The sequence below is a fragment of the Boleophthalmus pectinirostris genome, unplaced genomic scaffold (genome assembly GCF_026225935.1).
Source record: "Boleophthalmus pectinirostris isolate CB_2022bp ecotype Guang Dong unplaced genomic scaffold, ASM2622593v1 HiC_scaffold_22, whole genome shotgun sequence".
Taxonomy (NCBI): domain Eukaryota; kingdom Metazoa; phylum Chordata; class Actinopteri; order Gobiiformes; family Gobiidae; genus Boleophthalmus; species Boleophthalmus pectinirostris.
This window is the reverse complement of record NW_026571190.1, coordinates 24,891,922-24,912,434: the sequence shown is the minus strand read 5'-3', so window position 1 is coordinate 24,912,434 and position 20,513 is coordinate 24,891,922. Positions and strand designations below refer to the sequence as shown.

The following is a 20,513-nucleotide window of genomic DNA, read 5'->3' as shown; positions in this document are numbered from 1 at the left end:
CTGCCCCCTCCCCTGTTCCCACCGCTCTGTTTTGATACAGTCTTAGCTCAATAAACAGAATACATTTTATACCCTTTCCAATTTTTCTGTCGGTTTAGATCCTGCATCTTCTGCTTAAAGCGCCCATATTACACTATATTCTGATCTATGTTTTAATGTTGTTTGCTCATCGCAAACATACCTGGTGTTGTGTTTAGTTTCATTCACACGTTTAAGACAAAAACCCTCCATATTTAGACTCAAACAAAAACACTCTGTTCCACCTTGTGATGTCATGCTGTCATACAGGAAGTGCTCCATTGTGTTTTTCTCCATACCGTACACCGTCACTATAATCATTTGGACAATGTCAGCCCTGGAATTGCCCATCTCTGTTAAACAAAAGGTAAAATGTAGCTTTTGACATGAAAATTACTGCTTCATGATATCACAAGGTGGAACAGAGCATTCTGAGTTTCGGAGATGTAGACAAACTAATGATAAAGGGTTACTCAGATATGTGTGTATGAAGCAAAACACAAGTCCAGATATGTTTTTGATAAGGTAACGACATTATAACATGGCTTAAATCTTACAAGAGTCAATTTTGCGCAATGTAGGACCTTTTAAATAATTAAACATTTTACTGTCTGTTAATCATTAGCCCACTACTGGCAGCTTTGACTATTCTGCTTGATAAATTTTAAGATATTACGTTAGGTAGTCAAATATAATCATAATTAGTCATGTCATCTTTCTGCTTACAGCACAGACGCTCTTTGTCAGATCAGATTCGTGTGGTTTTCTTTTGTGCGTCACACTCGGCGGGTGTGACTTATTGACATAAATAGACTTCGGGAGTTATTAAAGTCTCCCTGCAAACTCATTAGAATGGCCTGGAGATCAAGTTACACCGATAACATTTTGCCTACTGGGAGGTTCTCCAGCCTGAAACAGGAAGCAGGAATAATTTGAGGTTTTGGTCAATGGAAGGCTCTTAATTCAGTGTTGTTATAGTTGAATTGTTTCAGAAGTGCCAGGTGTTTTTTTTCTCCATTGTTTGTCCTCATTTGAATTAGGAACTTGACATTTTTCTGAATGTGGGTGATATTTGCAAATGTGATTACACACTTGTCAGGTTAGTTTTAAAAGGATGTCTATTCCTTGTACAAGTTACAACAGATTATAAAAAGTGGTTATGTAAGGGTAGGCCTAGTTACTACAATTTAATTTTAGTAGAGATTGGCTGATATACCGGTATGTTAATAAGTACTTAATACAATGTATGTCACTAAATTAGTTGCTTAGTTGGTGCTGTAGATTCATTAAGTTGAAACATATATCAACTGGCCAATATATATTTGATATATATATGCCAATATATTTGCCAATGTTGGCTGATATGTGGTTTTAGCTGACCACGTGATTAAAGGAGAGACCTTCATTTGAACACTTTATCCAAAGAAGGCACTGCACTCAAAATATGACTACACCACTCTATGAAATGAAATAAAGTCTTGGATAATTGATTTTATTGTTGCCATTTCAAATCATATTATTTGGGTATAATATATTATTATATTGGCCCAAATATATCAGCAAAGCTTATTGGCCATCAGTAGCTCTGTATTCTAAACAATCTGTATGAGTCATAAAAAAAACAATGATGCGTAATTTGCCTATGATGAAGAATTTACTATGTAGATGTGGCGGTGAATCGTCAAGCCAAAGATACAGGAACAAAATGGGTGGATTTTGGTTCCAGGTTCCTACATCATCTGCCAGTATATGAGAGCTGTAACAGTATTTCTTTGAGGTCAGTATTTATCGTGTGTACATTTTCTTTGCACTACTAGGGAATTTTTGGTTATTTTTGGCTCTATGATAAGATTTGAGCCGCAGAAGATTGAATTAATAGCGTCTATGACTCATTACAGATGCAAACTGAGAATTGAAAAGTGAAAAAAGTCATTCTGCTGTTATATATTAAATTGTTTTGTTTTTTACAATATTGTAGATTTAGAATACTTTTTGTGGTACAATATAAATCTGCTTTAGGGTAATTTCAGTATTTTTATCATGTATATTTACTTCTTTACTCATATATCAGGCTTCAAAATTTGTTATCATGACAGGCCTTGTGCTTTCAGTGTAGAGATGAGTGAGGGATTACAGTGTCTCGTTTCTGCCTTGTCACTTCTTCCTGTTTGATGGTTGCTAGGCTCAGGTGTATGGGGACTGTACAAACACACATGGTTCACAGGAGGATCCTGATGTTACCTGGAAACACCTGGCTGCAGGGGGACTCACATCAGACCATCAGACCACCCCGCCCCGACTGCAACAGGCTTAGTAGAGTTTTGATGGATTATCCGCACCTGTTTAATAAGTGATGACAATTATCTGAGTGCTCTTTTAGACTGGAGTGTTTAATTAGTAAATGTGTTGTGTGTTGTACCCTCAGTTTGGTTCTTCCATTAGGCTTTCATTTCTGTAATGCTCCAATTAAATCATATAATCTGAAATCACTGAAACAACAAAAATCCCTCTTTAATATAAATTTGAGTGGCCTCTATTTTTATCGACTCATGATGTAAACCCTTTTTAAAACAGCCCATCATGTTAAAAGCTTTTGGAGAACATAAAACATGGTACAGTACAGACAGATTTTTCAGATTACGTTACGAGACCAAATGCTCTTAATGGAAACAGATGTGTTATTTAGCCTGCAGTACTTTACATATTGTATGTTATTGTCAGGGATGAGTTTGTGACCGTGGGCTGAACCTGCCTGTGCCTGTGAACACAGACCTGCTGCACTGGTCTGCGGCTGCACTGCACCTGAGCCTGCTGTCACAAGAGCTAACACCGTTATGCTGCACCAATCAACAAACAAACAACAACTGATTACACAACAACACTGTCCTCAGGGTACAGCTGTGGATTTCATGGATTCTTGCAAAGCTCAGCAGTTCAAATACAAAAAAATTAAACAACTGACCTGAAAATGAATGCTATTTATACTAAAATATGAAATAAATACAAATAAATGTAATAATGTAGTGTCATAATTTTTAAATACTTCCAAATCATCTGTTGCTCCCAGCTCAGAGTAAAACTGAACTGAACTGAATAAAGATAAAAATTTGTACATTTTTGTTGAAGCATTGAAGCCAAAATTGTGCTCAAAATAGTAACCGGCAGGAAGATGCTTGATAAAACAATTCACTGCCATCATCATTGCCTCCAAAGTGGAAATATTGACCAGTTTTGTTGAAGCAATACACAGTAATCTATAGGCAGCGGCATGTGAAGCCCATGTCATATCCTCTGCTGTATCTGATGCCTTGTGATTCATATCAATGTCACAGCCACAGAGTTAATCTTTTAGTCTTGTGTTATGCAACGTTTAAGAGACGATGGTGCAAACAAGCTCATTATAAACTTGCCTTATAACTTTATTTTACTCTCAAAAAAATGCTGATGTTTTTTGTCAACTATTAATAAATATTGTTTGAACTTTTATTGACCAGCTCCATATGTTTCTGCTGATTTTGTCTGTCTGCAGCTCAGATATATACATTTAGAATATTATATTAATTTGACATGAGTCCCCTATACTATTGTTGCTCTATTTGCACATACACTGGACATTTTATTGGGATGGGTCTGCCTTATGTTCCTCCCTGTTGTCTTTCAGTTTTTTGGCAGTGAGTTTGGCCTCCCAGCATGCTCCTCTGCAAACCCAGACTCCCACCCTCCTCCACCTGCTAGTTTATCACTGTTTGGACGACCATTGGTGCTCCCCTCTCCTGTCTTTTCAACTCTCCTCCTTCTCTCACAGTGTGTTTTGTCCCTCCTAGGCTTCCATGGCCTTTACTGTCTCATGAGAATGGGTGGTGTCTCTCCTCCTCCTCTTCCTTGTAGCGACATCCAGCCCCCTGTCTGGGCAGTATCAGCAAGGGAACTTAAAACCAAATTAGAAACACAAGGCATTTTAAATCAGTGGGGTTTTCTTATACAGCAATGTACTGGCTAGGCATTGTTTCTTATTATTGGGTTACTGGGCTTATTGTGGGCGAAAAGCTTGATTTATTTTATTTGTAATACAGTACTACCAAATCCCAAAAGCATTGCCTGAAGGTCCAGAGTCAACTGAAACTGTTGGTGGTGTGAGGTAGAAGTGTGAGATATGTGTTTGTCTCATTGGATTGTGTTATACTGTTTAATACACAGAGAAAAAAGCAGGTCACTACACAGAATGGTGTGGTTCATGGTCAGTGCCCTTAGTCTCTCCACTGCAGTAAAACTATCCACTGGATAGTGAACATTACACAGTCGCGCAAGTCTAAGATCTATATTCTTGTCTCATACATTTTGGTTTGGCTGAACTGAAGAAAAAGTAGAAAAGTTTAAAATCATCAGTGGATAATGCATGGCTTTTTAATCTTCCAGCAAAATTGTATTTAAAAATGGTTTTAAACAGTACTGGAGTAAAATGCATCCATTCTAATTTGAAATCTGACTGACTAAAACTTTTCCTTGCCTGTTTATGAAACATTTATTTTAGAGATTGACTGATATGGGATTTTTTCCTGCCCAAAGCCTGTAGGATTCAGAGAAGCCGATGGCTGATAAGCTCTGCCGATATTTTTGGGCCAATATATGTGGCAGATTTTTATTGTTTTTCTCAAACTCATTCACAGCCCCCTTTTTTTTTACCACAACCCTGTAAGAGAGCTGTGTATCACATTTAGTGCAGTTATCTCTTTGTATTAAAGTGTTAAATTAAAGTGTTTTTTGGCAGCAAATCACCCAAAACAAAATATTGACCTATGCTGGAGATTTAATGCTGATAGCCTATACACAAAAAATCTATCTGTGCTTCATTTGTTTTTTAAGACACAACAACTCTGATTGCTAATTTAAGGGAAAACGCTAATTTTGCCATGTTGTACAGCGTTGCCGTGGTGCCTGCAGGTCCTGGGGTCAGGTGTTGTCAGCGTTCAGGCGTCTCAGGAATGCCTCCAGATGTTTTCCCTCTGACGCTGCCTCACTTTAACACACTTTAACACTCTCATGGACACTTCCTGTGCAGACACCGATGTACAGCTCAAGTAGTTTAGCAGTGCAGGTGGTTTATTCTGGTCCGGGCAGGTCTATGGACTGGTCTTCGGGCAGCTCCAGTTTCCTCCACTGTGAATTTGTATCAGTCATGACTCGACACAAACTGACACAAGTTTCATAGTAGCTCGTGTCACTAGTGCAGAACTGTGATCTCTAAGCCTACATCATGATAATTACTATATCGACTTATTCTTAAATATATGAAAACTAAAACAATATACTTTGGTGCTCAATATTTATTGTGTGTACCTTTTCTTTGCAATAGTGGGGTGTTTTTGCCATTTTTATGTAATATGATAAGATTTGAGTTGTAGCGGTTTGAATAAATAATTGCTATTGCTATGGCTAATTATTGATTAATTTTGCTCTTTGTTTGTTGCAGCTTAGGTTTTCTAATGATACTGTATATTTAAGAATAGGTTTTCTGGGATTATCCTTTGTTTCAGTGGTAAAAAGTACTTTTAATATTATTGTTTATTGCAATATTTCTCTGTACCAATATATGATGGTTCAAAATGGTTATCATAAAGCAAAGTTTACTAAGGATTCTAAACCCAGTGATGGGTCCTGAAGCTCGATTGTACAAGATACCACTTGGTCAGTTATAAAATTATTTAGCAGTACATGTAATTTGTTGTATTGTCCCACAGAAATATGAACCAATAATGTAGCCTACCTTTTTCCATGAAGATCTTGTGAGTGTTTTAAATATCATATCAATGGAGCTGTGAGTCCAACTGAAAATACTGAGGCTCATCTTATTGAGCTTTGATGAAATGGGCCTTATCCTCTTGTGAAGTGTTCTCTTCTTCTGTTCTCATATAGTTCAGTCCTATAATGAAACAAACCTTTATAACATTAATAGTTAATTTTAAACATAGTGCAGTGTTTACATAACACGCCTACAGCCCTCTGATCGATTGCACCTGCGGGATCTGTTTACACGGAAGTCATTTTGAGCTGGATCAGGTGACCTCCAGTTTGTTTCAATTCACCATTAGTATTGATCTTGACTAGCTAACAAGAGTTTCAGATAAATATGAATACTTTGTTACCTATTTGAATAGAAATCTTAATGTGTGTTTATTGGTGGTCCCCCAGCCTTCATCAGGGCTGGAGGTCTGAAATGAATTGGCATGATTTTAACTTAACTATCTGCCATGTGGTATTAAAGGCTTTTAATTATTTGGTACTTTTTGAGTGCCTCGGTATTTTCAACTTTGTATTTGAGCCTGGTCCCTGCACTGAAGAGCATCAAAAGGACAATTTTCCACTATTTCTGTACATCCAAGTAGCACATGTGCCCCCTAAAGTTTTGCAAACTACCAAAACGGTTTTAAGAAGTCTGAAAACTCAAGAAAAAAACAAAACAAAATACAAAATATTCTTTGGAGCCTGTGAATGTTTATGGTATTTAGGTGTTGATTTTCAACAAAAAGGTGAGAGTGACTAACAGAAAAACTGTTAATTTTAATGTGAGACAACATCTGTTGTCACAAGTCAGCTCTTTCTGTGATCAGATTGTGTTCGACTTAATCCAATTTTTTTTTTAACTTAAGTAACAGAACTTCTAACAGAGTAGTGCTTACAGTTAGCTTCACACCCCAGGGAATGTTTATACCATCAGCTGAAAGTGTGATAGTTTGAAAAATTTGGATGAATGAAGAAAATGCTCATGTGTAGCCTATACATAAAAAAAAAAAAAAAAAAAGTATTTGACATGCATTCAAGCGTCACTGAAAATCATCACTAAAAGAGGAATGTATTCAGTAATATGAATAAAAGTACAAACAGACAAATTGAGGCCATTATAAAGAAATATAAAGAGCATAACTGTCAAAAGGACTGAATTGTTTCCAGGTCAAAGTTCACGCTGCCCATTGTTGGCCTCATTCTCACCACTGTTTGTGCATGTGGGTGTTTTATGACTTGCCTGGTCACCTATTTTCTGTCATCGTGGTCACTGCTTTGTCCCTTTTGTGAATATCGTCTGCCCTTTTTGTTTCCTTTTATCCAGACAGAGCATTATGTCACCATCTCACTATATATTTTATCTGACCAGCTGCGTAACACCTCGCTAAATGTCAGTGCCAAATTGTCAGATCTACTGGTCAAACACATATTGAAGAGGCACTTGTTGGTAGCCGAACTGACCCAGTTTTCAGTTTCTTTCTTTTTGGTGGTTATGCCTGTGCCCCAGCCCTCCTGACCCTCTCAGCTGTGCCTTGTCTGCCTCTCCTCCCACTCTTCCTGTCCCCGAGCTGCTCCATCTTTGTTTAGCTCCTCTGTCTTGTAGAGCGTGACTGGGCACACTGCCTTTTGCTAGTAGCCACTGTGTAACATTTCAATTGCTAATGTTAGGATTCAAGTTACACCCGAATAATGAATGTGAGGTATGCAAAGATGTTCAGTATTAGAAACTGTTTATCTAAACTCTTCTAAGTTAAGATCATAAGCTTTAAAATGTGACTTTGTTCAGCATGGCAACATAACGTCTGATTCCCAGACCATATCAGGCTCCCATGAGAGTCTGACAGTGGGACTTCCCTGGAGCAACAAGAAAAAGCAGGTTAGCCAAGAAAATCAACTTCTAATTAATCTCTCCGCAAATGGTCCAAGCCTGTGTTAGTCCCAAATGAGACAGTAGTGGAAAAACACATTGTTACAGTAAGTGGTGTTGCCTCTCCACTGATCTGACCTGTAATTTGGCCTAATGGCAGAGACGTGGAAACAAGCTGGTGGCGGGCCCTCCACTAAAAAGCTTGCTTAGTGCACCTTTTAATATTTTCTTCTATTATGTATGTTTTTTGTCACAGTTGTGCAGACTCCACCTTATTTTTATTGCCAGACACTGCCCCTCCCTGGTCATTCTCTCTCTTGTCTGTAATTCACCATGTCCTGCCTTAGGCCAGTCCACGTTGTTCTCACAGTCTGATTGAATCATCTTCGAGTGGTGTTGTTTTCTATGGCGTGAGGTTGTCGTTTCTCCTTGGGTTGGTTCAGGGTGACTCATTCAGGACCTGGAGCTGTTGAACTGTGGAGATACACTGAAATGCTCTGTGAACTACTCTATTGTTGACTTTGTGGTTAAATCATTAATGTAAAAAATGATCTGACTTACTTGCCAGAAAGACAAAGAAAGTTTATTTGTATACCACAGTTTGTACACAGAGTAATTGAAAGTATTGTAATACAAATAAATAAAAACATAAATAATGATCATAAAATTCACATTAAAAGAGAAGAGTGTGGAATAAAAACCTTTCAGTCATATGCACAGCTAAACAGAACTGTTTTGAGCCTGGATTTAAAGAGTCAAAGTAGAGGTCTGTCTCACATGTTCAGGAAGACTTTAGCTGCAAAAAAAAAACTGAAAACTGAAACACTGACTCCCCATGTTTAGTCTTGACTCTGGGCACCACCATGAGGCCAGTCCCTGAGGTCCTGAGAGTGTGAGATGGTTGATATGGCAGTAACATGTCAGAGATGCACGTTTTGTACAAGTCTCTCCATGGCCAAGCACCGAGCAGAACATCTTTAAAGTCTGTTCTCTGAGCCACAGGAAGCCCGTGCAGAGACCTGAGCACAGGACTTATGTGCTCATACTTCCTGGTTTGAATCAGGACCCGAGCTGCAGCATTCTGGGTGAACTACAGCTCATTTGAAGAGGCCAGAGAATAGGCCCTTATAGTAGTCTAATCTACTGGAGACAAACATGAATGCATCTCTCCAAGTCTGGTTGGTCTGCACATGTAATCTGTTTTTGTTTGAATGGCTATTTACTTGTCAGACCACTTTCTCTGAAATTGATTTCTAACAACAACAAATGCACTAATGACTAATCTATACAGTACAATATGTATATTTTTAAGTTCACTGCCCTTTTAGATTTTAAAGCAAATCTAAAATATGTGTGCTTATAATTTATGTTTCATTTTCTATGTGTAGTTATGTGTAGCTTTTCTTTTAGAAATGTGTTTTGTTCACACAGTAATAGGTACAATTAAAGTCTTACTCATTACATTGTCATCGTGTTTAGAGTTCCGTCACCCAACCCTATCCTAAAACCAACAAGGCATTGAACCACTGTTGTTTTGCTTCATTCTTAGCTACATAAAAAGCAACAAAAAATAAACCCAAATATCCCCTTTTTTTTTCTAGTCAGGCTTTGATCCACTCTTTGCTTCAAAAACATGTCCTTTTTTGTTTTTTCATACTGAGAGGGCGTTGGAAGAGGAAAATTGTTTCAGGTCACTATTGAAATGCCAATTTACATGTCAATAAAACGTTGTAGTGATTATAGCCCATTATGAAGTGGGCTGTAGTGTTGATGTATATAGTCTCTGTCCTTGTTTTCTCTGCTCCACTGACAGCAGCGCAGGGAGGAAACAGGAAAGGCCTGAGCAGCTCGGTGTTGGGACGGATATCCTCTCTCAGGCGTGCCCTCCTCCCTCACCAACACTCCACTCTCTATCTCCTTTTATCCTCCCCTTTCCCAAAAAAACACACTGGGCTGTTGGAGTGGCACAAGCTCCAGTGAATTGAGCTTGTTCTTATATATCAGGTTTATCTGTTCGTTTTTAAATCTGGGATCAATATGTGTTGGCATGGAGACGAGGAAGATGAGGACAGTTCTGAGGTGATGTTTTGGGGTTTTGGTTGATCTTTGTCTTGATTTATTGTTTGAAGTGTAGATCTTTTTCCAGACAGTTGGAATACAAGTACTTAAGGCTTATTTTTTATCTACTTTTTCTTGATTGAAGTTGCTTTTCTGTTTTGAATTATCTATAATCAAGTTATTTTGCATTTACCAAAATGTCAAAGTTGATTCCTGTTTCACATGAAGTGAATTTCTGGAAGGAACTAGTTTTGTTTTGGAATATCTTGAACAATTAGATTTTTTATTGAAGATGTTGATCAATAACACAAAAGGTTAAACAAAAGCAAATGTTTACTATCCCTTGGTCTTTTGTATTGTTTTGTTTCTTCTTTCCCTCCTGCCAACTTCCTTTTTCTCACATTTTCAATTAGGAGGTGTTTATCTCCTTCCTTCCTTAATATTTTACTCATTATGTTCTCTTGACTTATGTCTGTTGATTAAATTTTTTACTGATTTCTTCTGTTTTGTCTGGGCAGAGTGACCCCGGTGGGCTGACGGTTTTGGAGCAGCTCGGTTTGGATCAGAACTCAGACTTCTCGGACTCCAGTGTTCAGCAGCTTCTGGAGGAGCAACGTGAAAGGATTCGAAGAGAAATACGGAGAGAGTTAAAGATCAAGGAAGGAGCTGAGAATCTGCGACGGGCCACTACTGACAAGAGGAATGCCCAGCAGGTCCGTGATCGGTGATTAAACGGTTGATAGACAAACTGTACAACTGCAGTAAATTTCTACTAAAGGCGGCACACAGAATCTGTTCTTTTGAATTTACATTTTAGTTTACTTTACCTTTTGGTAAAATTTACTCAAAATGTCCATTTTGTACATTCCTAATGCTTTGTCACTGGGGTAAAAATGCAGCTCTGTCAGGAATTTATTTAGTCAGACAACAAGAGTACTGTAATTTGTGCCACAAGGATAAGACTGTGGAAGACCAGGAATTCTCCACCAAGAGCTCTTCAGGAAACTCTTTAATGACTTTATTTGGCCAAAGAAGTTTTGGTTTAGGGGCCTCCAACACTTTTCTCCCAGAGAGCTACTTTTACAAAACCAAAATGGTCAAGAGCTACTCCTTTTAAGAAGCCTCAAGAAACAGAGTCTGTATTATAACAGCATATAAAATATAAACCATAATCCAATTTTTAGGATTACAGTGATGATGAGTACCCAGTGTCATGTGGACTTCATAAATGATTTGGGACTATAAGAAAGGGTGGTAGCTCCTGTCCCAAACCACAGGTTGGGGACTCATGTCTTAAATTCTCTAGTAGAAATCAGTTATTAATAATGTTTGGTTTTAGTTTGAAAAATACTTGGATAAACTAATACATAATAATAAACTAGTACAAACATAATCAATTTATGTTATTTTTTCTCAAGGTGGAAAATCAGCTGAGAAGCTCTAATCGCAAACTGGACGATCTGCACGCACAGCTGCAGGAGCTGGACGCACACATTGTGGTCAAAGGAGGAGATGAGAATAAAGGTTTGTTAAACATGTTTTTGTGTAATTCTCATGGGGTTGTGTGACTTTAAATGTTTCTCTGTGTTTTTTACATTGCCTTTCTTCTTCTCCTCCAGTGTGTGTGGTCTGTTGTTTTCATGTATGTTGTCACAGTATAACTGCCATGTCCCCAGAGCCACTGTGGCTACTTTGAGGCTAATGTGTCTGCAGGTTGATAGGGTTGAAAATGTAAACAATTTTGGGAAGCTTAGTATGGAACATGTGGTTCCAATATTATTTAATAAAAATGAGGCCTGTGTGTGTTTTTCTAATGAACCATTTTCTGCACAGATGAATGCCCCCAGTCCCCTGGGGCAGAGAGCCGAACCTCAGCCCACAAGGAGCGCATCGCTGCCCTGGAGAGACAGCTCAACATCGAGCTCAAAGTCAAACAGGGCGTTGAAAACATGATTCCCATCTATGCTAACGGATCCACTAAGGTATAATTGTCAGCACTATAAAGCAGCATTATACTAGCTTAGGTGTGATTTGGCAAAAGGCTTTTGAGAAACCACTGTACACAAACATACAGGATGAAAGACATTATCTATAACTAGAATGCACAGCCATACCTACCCCAACAGGGACGTATGTAATCCATGGTTTTGCTGACAAAGACAACAGTCACTTAATGTACATAAGTGATGACACACATAAAGCCCTGCCTGTGCTGGCCCACTGTTACTGCCAACATCACTCCACTTGTACCTCTCTATGCCGCAACATGTTGACTTATACAGATGTCTTTAAATATGGTCTTAGTTGGATTAACCCTACTGTAAAAGACTCTTAAACACTGTTATAAGGTATGTCTATTACAATTTACGCTGTGCTTTCAATATGTCTCTGTAGATTAAAAAAAAAAAATTATCTCTTTTACTCAGGACAAGAAGATGTTACAGACGGCTCAGCAGATGCTTCAGGACAGTAAGACCAAAATTGACATAATTCGGATGCAGATCCGCAAAGCTGTGCAGGCCACCGAGCAGAATGACGACACACAAGGTAAGATAAAAGTGCACTGTGTAATTTTTCTGGAGGGGCCCGTAGCCTGTTTTGTCTCCATGGAGATGTTAATGCTTTGGTTTAAATTGTCCACAGTATAGTATTAAACTAAAATGTCTTGCATTTATTCAAGTACAGGTGTTATTTATTCCTCAAAAATATCTTAAAATATCCATTCTTACTGTGAGTGGGGTAATTTGGCTTGCAGGGCTCCATGGAGATTTATAGTCACACTGTGGGACATTCTAGGCACTTCTCCATGGAGACAAGCAGGTGACAAACCCTCCAGCAAGTTTTACTTGAGTCTATGAAAGAGTGGAGTACAAGTGTAGAGGATAACCATGAGCAGGTTTCTCTGTGTAATCCCACAGTTGTCCAGACAGGTTCTACAGCAAAAGGAAATTCAATGTTGCAACTGGACTAAAGTTTTAGAATGAAGCTGTTGGATGAGTAGCGAAATATCTTTGCTGTTTTTTGGACCTAGGATGCTGCAGTGTTGTCTAGATACTTGGGCCTCACTGTTTGTATTGGGCAGGAGCTCCAGACAGCCGAAATACAATAGCACCAACAGATCAATAAGGACTGGGCTCAGTGCATTCCAAGAAAGACACAGCTCAAGATGTACTGTATTTGAAGTAGCAATGCAACTGACTACTCTAAACTACTCCAGAGGAGCTAATTAGTGTTTTTTGCTAAACCCAGTCCTATGCAGAGTCTTGTGTATATATTATTTACATCTGAAATATCTAAAATGAAAAGGAAAATGTGCAAATGATCATACAATTATGTGTTTAGGTGTGTGATCTGATCTCATAATCGGACGTCAAAACTTTTACTAACATCTACATTTTCTTGCCCATAATAAACAATTATTGTCCGGTAGAATTACTTCGAATAATTTTCCTCCAATAAAGATAGTCTGACACAGTAGCTGACACATCACAATAAATATAATAACAATGAGCAAAACATATAAATAGTATTAATAAAATAAAATAAAAAAATAAGCCAAAATAGCAAGAGACTGGTGTCAAATAAGGCATAAGTATTATATAGACAAGAAAAATAAAATATAGAAATATAGTAGCCATATCTCTGCTATATACAAGAGGACTTAAAGAAAAACAGTACAAAGATTAAATAGTGATATCATCAGACCTAGACAGAGATTAAAAGTATTGCCTGAATGTAGATTATCACCACAATTAACTAAAATGTGGTGATAAATTTACACCACAAACAAAAAATGTGTGTTTCTTATAATGTTCATCACATACCTGGAGTTGTGTTTTTTTTCATTCACACATGTTTAACACACAAATTGTGCATATTTAGGCTGAGTTCTTCTCTCAGATCAAAAAACTCTGTTCCATCTTGTGATGTCATGTGATAATACAGACATGGAAGTGCTGCACTGTGTTTTTAAACTCCATACATCTTCCCTAGAATCATTTGGATAATTTTGGTACTGAAATTCCCAGTCTCTGCTGAACAAAAGGTAAACTGTGGCTGTTCATATGAAAACTACCACTACATGACATCCCAAGGTATTCTAATATGGCTTAAACCTCACAAGAGTCAATTTTGCATAATAGAGGACCTTTTATAGCCCCAAATGAAACTGTTGTTTGCTGTGGTGGAGTCATTGATTACTTCAGGTGAGCAGGGCTAGGGGTAGGAGGCGTACTCAATGCTGGGAAAACAAGACACATGTGGGTCAAAGTTCAGTGCAGCCAAGTCTGATCAGACAAGAGAAAAATACAAATTTAGCATTTAGCGTATTCCCACTTTGGCTCTTCATGGTGCTTTTGTTAGACTGTGATTCCTGGGAGAGAACTATGTGTATTTTAAGGCAGAGATAATGACTAAGAACTTTTCAAAGGCCTTATAAGGTCATAAAAGTTATTTATAGTCCACCGGTTTTAATAACTTATATATTCACAGCCTAATTTTACTGATATTGTTAAAAGACCTTAGACATTCCACTTCTAACACCTGGTCCTTATATGCACATTATATATTATGCTTTATGGCTGTATTACTGTAAGGTATTTGTGTTAGTACCTTTCCTTGCATGTATTATTAAAGGTATTTTTTGCTTCTAAATTCTAATATATAAACTTAAAGCCTAATCTGCTGATTCTTTGCTCACCCATCTCTCCTCACTGACAGAACAGTGTCTATAGTGTACACAGACAGACAGTCTCCAGGCACCACACCCGCTGGAGGGGTCATGTAGCCAGGGCTGGACTGCAGGCACAGCACCTTATTAGGAGATAAAAGCAAGCGTATCTTTCTGTACTACTACGAGCCCCACTTCTACTTTTTTACTCTTGTTTTATGCAGAGATTTAAGTCCAGAAGCAAATGAAATGTGTGCTGCCTCTTTATCAACAGCAATGGCCTCTGATTTTGAATTAAAACACTAAAATCAGTAAAAAAAAAATAAATAAATAAAGAGGATTCATTATAGGTATCAGTGTGAATGGCAAACAGGGATGACGAACTGATAATGAACTGAGTTAAAGCAACACTGTGTAACTTTCTGGTGGTGGTACGTCCATACCTAGGCCCATACTGTGTTGTACTATACCAAAAAATTTCCATGAAGACAAGCAAGTAAGAGTCCCTCGTCCAGGCTGAGTAAAAGTCAGGTGTATGGAGGTGAAAACCTAGTCACGATAAGGACGTATGTTTTTTCAAGCAATAAAAACATCTTACAAAGTTACACTGTGGGGCTATAAGTACTACATGTTTGAATTGTTTGTGGCAGCCCAGTTAAAAATAAATATTATCAATTGAAATGCAAAAAAATTAAAATAATAATAAATGGGGCTGTTTTAAAAGTTATGTTATTGTCCGTGTCCTGATCTAACATTTGTCTCTTCCTCAAATTATTGTGCATTGTGTACACCATTAAACCACTTAGGCGTAATAGCACATCTTAAGTGCTTCCTTCTGCCCTGTTCTAATTGACTCCCTTGTTTTTCTGTTAATTGATAGCAGGGCATCGCCTTAACCTGATTTAACCCACTTAGCTTCAGTTTAACTTGGAGATGGTGGACATTTTTTATTGATTTTTCCCATTAAATGTCATTAAATTAAAACCTCTAAGTTGTATGTAATATCTTTTATTTTTAAAAATGCTGACAAATGACCTCTCCCGCCTGTAAATGTTTCCTCCATCTTATTTTTCTGTAATGCCTGACGTCCATTAAGGTATTAACTTAACTGTGTATGCCCTCGGGAGATTTGGGAACACACCTCTGCCAAAACACAATTTGCTAGTACTATAAACAAATGGCTGGTCAATTATTACAAAATGAGATATGTTGTGTTGAATGAAAATAATACTATGTGTGACTAATGGACACTGACTTTGTTTATATGCACACCAGAAATCTGATCATTGTCTGACATATGGAGTTATCAGATTATTGAAATGTCATGTAAACAGTTATATAATGTAATAACTTCCTGTTTTTTTACACTTGAGTAGGTTTTGACATTAAAATTACACTTCATCTTCTTGGTACAACAGTGGCTCTAAAAATCCACTGATTAAAGGTGCAATGTGCAACTTTCCTGTTGGGGAAGATATAATTTCTTTGCCTAAAATATTCCCTAGTATATTAAACTTGAGCAAATTGGTTGAGAAGATGACACAACCGGACCAAGTCACAAGTCAGATCTATGGAAAGGCAAGCCCAAGCACAGTAAGAATGAAAAGCATGTTCTTCCAATGTCATTTTGAGCAGTATAAACCCTAACCCAAAACGAAATAAACTTAAAAGCTATATGTTTTTGATGCTATAGTGTTGAACATTGCAGGCAAAGCATTAAAATCTGCTGACAGTCCATCAGAAAGTTATGCAGTGCACCTTTAACTAACACATTTCAACAGGTGTTTTCAGCTTCTTTCGTGCATTTAAACACACACCAAAAATCAATTCACTTACTAGGTTATCTAATTTTAGTCATCTGATTATTTTTTTTTTACTGTCCATGTAAATGTACCCACTGATCTATTTTGACTTCTCCAGGTAACCAAGACTTGTGTGGAGTGGAGCTGCGCATAGAGGAGCTGAGGCATCACTACAGGGTGGAGCATGCTGTGGCGGAGGGGGCAAAAAATGTGCTTCGACTCCTAGGAGCCAACAAGGTCCAGGACAAGAAGGCTCTGTCTGAGGTAAACACACATCTACACATTATAATCTATTATAATATGTTCCCCTTTAGGGATGATTAGTCGATTAATCGATAATTGATCATTAAGAATTTCATCAATTATGTAAATTTTAATCGACAATCCGATTGTAGGTTGCTGTGCGTAGCGTGACCAAACAGGAGTCCGTACATGTACCTCTCTGCACTCAGAAGGAGCGAGCAGACACAAACTGTCGGTCAGCTTGCAGCGTACCGAAGCACAAATGCGTATTTAACGATGACTTGTACAAGAAATTCCACACTTTCCGTTGCGTTTGGGACAAGTGGGAGGCCACGTGCACAGTGTACAAAGCAGCACATATGTTTCGGTGTCCAGTGGGAAAAAGCTTTGCCAGGTGAGAGTAGCGTAATGTCGATGACGAGTCCCCACCTCCCACCTCCTGTACGGTGTCCTGGTTTTGACAAACGCAGATATGGTCACACTAACCTGTATTCCACTAAGTCGTGTCGCATCAGCGCACAAAAGCTGTTTTTTTTCTTCACTTAATGTGTGCAAATTAGCCATGCGGTTTCAAGTTTCGTTTCTGTGAGAGTTGCGAAAAGCTGCATTAAACACATTATAATCTCAAACGGGCTGAATTTATTTATGCTGATTAGTAGTGCAGATAGTAATAATAATGATGATAAATTTTAATATAAAAAACGTTAATGATTAATCGATAATCGATCGTTAATGCTCCCGACGATTGATTAAGAAAATTTTATCGAATGCCCATCCCTATTTCCCATAACATAGATCATCATTTTGAACATTGATGACACAGCTTCATATTTTGGCTGCTTATTTGTGTCTTGTTTATTTCAGTGTCAATACAGTGTTTCCCACAGATTTATGCTAAGGCTATGGTAGCATAAGCAATCCGTATTTGAATAATTTTATGTAATACATATATTTTGGTGTATAAATGTCACTTATTGCCTCTACTGAACAAAAAACACTGATGAAAGATCAAAAAGTATAAAGTATCATTTTTATCATGAGATTATGAGGGCCCACCATAGTCTCCTTTTATTAATGGGAAACACTGGTCAATATGTGACGATTTCTGTTTTGTCTATTTGTTCATATGGTTATTTTTAATGTCTCATGGGGCACTTTGAGCCTTTTGCACATGTTTTTCCAATGTGGTTTATAACTACAAATGGCAACTAACCTAATCATACATAACTGTCTGAACTGAACTGAAAACTACACTACTTATGAGCTTGGTTTGTCTATCAGGCTCAGACTCGTCTAAGCGAGGCCTCTCAAAAGTTGGATCTACTGAGGGATTCTTTAGACCAGCGCCTCTCAGAACTGCCAGACGACCATCCCAAATCCAGTGTTATCAAGGAAGAACTTGTCCTGGCCTCTTCTCCAGCGTTCAGCTCTCGCCATGGTGCCCCCTACCTCCTTAACCAGTACAGCACGCTAAACAAGCCATCGCCACTAACTGGTAGGTTGTACTAAGCTAAGAAAAAAATAACACAACAAGGTTTTGTTCAAACCCCTTCTTTACAACACTCATAGGCTCATTGGTCATTGGATGAAGTTGGAATAGTAACAAAACTGACGATAAACTGTGTAAATATGGTTTCTTAAAAGTCCTGTATTGCTCAAAATTGAAAAAAATAATACACATAATAAAAAATCTTGTGCACTTTAAACCAAGTTGAAAAGTTGTTACCTCCTCAAAAATATGCCTGGAGCTGTATTTTATTTAAATCACACATGTTTGAGTAATCCTTTATTATTAGTCTGTCTACATTTCCAAAGCTCAAATTGCTCTGTTCCCATCTTGTAATGTTGTGAAGCGGTAGTTTTCATGTTAACAGCTACTTTTTTACCTTTTACACAGTAGAGACTGACAGTTCCAGGGCTAAAAATATCCAAATGAGAATGAAATGATATTCATTTTTTGTGTGTTACAAATGTGTGAATGAAACAAAACACTACTCCAGGTATGTGATGAGGAAACAACATTATAACATAGATCAGAAAATTGCGAAATATGGGCCCTGTAATTTTTGCATAATTTTTGTCAACTTTGATGTTCAGATTGAGTACTTCTGTCCTTAGGTACGCTACAGGTACAGCTGCTGGGCTGTGTGGGTCTGCTGGAGGTGGTTCCAGGCCGCTGTAAAGGCACCGCAGTGATGTTGCCCTGTTACAGCCCTGGAGACACCAAGTCCTTCATGAGAGGAAGCAAAGGACTGTACGGGGGACGCAGCGGCTCCGTCAGCGGCAAGACGCCGAGCAAAACAGATGAGCTCTCGAGTAAGTTCTCTAGCAAAATGTAATTGAGATGTCTGTATAATCCCTCAGTCGTTTATCTAGGATCTGTAACTAATGAAAAAAATCTATTCTGTCAACTGGACAAAAATTTTTGAGCTGGATGAGCTGTGAAACGTTTTCACTCAAACAGTAAAAAACATAATTTTAATATTTAGGTTACATTTCTCATTTCCTCCAAGCAATAGAGGCACTATTTGAAAATGAAAGAGGATACAAGTATTGTCTTCTAAAACTAGTGCACTTAGGCCAATAGGTCCATTAACCATAGGCCATAGGTCAATTAACTTTTTAATTTTGAAGTCCGATATATTGCTGATGTAAATATGGCTGATAAATTATAATATTGAAACAAAACATAAAGTGGAATTATCCCCCCAAAAGTATTTTAAATGTTCAATATTGTTAAAAAAATTAACTGCAATAAATACATAAAAGAATGCAATATTTATGTTGGTTTGTATCTATAATGAGTCGTAGAAGTTCATAATTCAACCTGCTACATCTTAAATCTCATTGTAGCACAGAAAATCTTCTCTCTAATACAAAGAAAAAGTACCCATGATAGTCTATAAAGCATTTATCATGACAGGCCTACACTAAAACTTTAAACAATTAACACCCATAATGGCCTTCTGTTTATTATCTGTGTGTGTTTTGTTGGTGTGTACATAGTGATAAAAAGTACCAGTTCAATGCTAATCAAAAGCTCACCTGGTAGATTGTGCTGCAGTGGCTTAAATATATAATGACCCTGGATCAGCAAATCTGTCTGCACAGATTATCTGAGAAAGCACTTCACAAACCGCTCCCTTAATGAAACGCACACAAGGTGATGGCAGAATAGTTTTGTAGTAAGCATTTAGTAGGAGGTTTGTTTGCCATCTAAATGTGCTTTTATTGTAGGGCTGGGTCAGTTCTCATGATACAACATCATTTTAATGCAAACTGCAGCTGTGGCTAATGTTGAGTTTATTGTACTGTGGAAGTGCTGCTGATGCTTGTGACACTGATAATGATAGAGATTTGTCAAATAGAATAACGAATATACCTTTATATGTAATATATAAGGCCCTATATTACACAAAACTCTTGTGAGGTTTAAGATATGTTATTATCTATCTAGTTGTGTTTTATTTTATTCACCCATTTGAATAATCCTTGATTATTAGTCTTTTTACATCACCAAAACTCCAAATGCACTGTTCCACCTTGTGATAAGGCAGTAGTTTTCAAGTTAACAGCTACCTTTTACTTTTTGTTCAGAAGAGATAGACAATTCCAGGTCTGAAATTAAGATTCTTGTGAAGTTGCATGGAGTTTAAAAACACAGTGGAGCACTTCCTGTATTGCCACATGACATCACAAGGTGGAACAGAGTGTTTGAGAGAAGAACTCACCCTAAATATGCAGGATTTGTATGTAAAACATGTGTGAATGAAACAAAACACAACTCCAGGTATTTTTGTGACAAGGAAACAACATTATAACAAAGATTAGAAAGATACCAATAACCACTAACAGGGTTAATTCGACAGTTATTTATATTGTTGTCTATCAAAATTTACACCATATGTCTCTGCCTTACTTTATTGCAAATCCTTTCTGTTTGCAGCTGAGGTGAGTGCAGTTTTGAAGCTGGACAACTCTGTGGTGGGACAGACGGCTTGGAGGACAGTAGGAGAACAGGCCTGGGACCAAACTTTCACTGTGGAGCTAGAGAGGGTTTGTGCATACACACTGT

At 37.7% G+C, this 20,513-nt stretch overlaps 1 protein-coding gene across 1 annotated transcript in view; it reads left to right on the top strand.

The window, feature by feature from the left end:
- The window catches only part of pkn1a (protein kinase N1a), a 35,074-nt gene that overhangs the window by 7,672 nt on the left and 6,889 nt on the right, over nucleotides 1–20,513 (top strand). Inside the window, exons 2-9 of the mRNA XM_020931339.2 lie at nucleotides 10,243–10,437; nucleotides 11,143–11,248; nucleotides 11,558–11,706; nucleotides 12,151–12,271; nucleotides 16,314–16,459; nucleotides 17,720–17,933; nucleotides 18,557–18,754; nucleotides 20,385–20,494. Of these exons, the coding sequence (XP_020786998.2) occupies nucleotides 10,243–10,437; nucleotides 11,143–11,248; nucleotides 11,558–11,706; nucleotides 12,151–12,271; nucleotides 16,314–16,459; nucleotides 17,720–17,933; nucleotides 18,557–18,754; nucleotides 20,385–20,494 (1,239 nt within the window). The remainder of the gene's footprint in view (nucleotides 1–10,242; nucleotides 10,438–11,142; nucleotides 11,249–11,557; nucleotides 11,707–12,150; nucleotides 12,272–16,313; nucleotides 16,460–17,719; nucleotides 17,934–18,556; nucleotides 18,755–20,384; nucleotides 20,495–20,513) is intronic.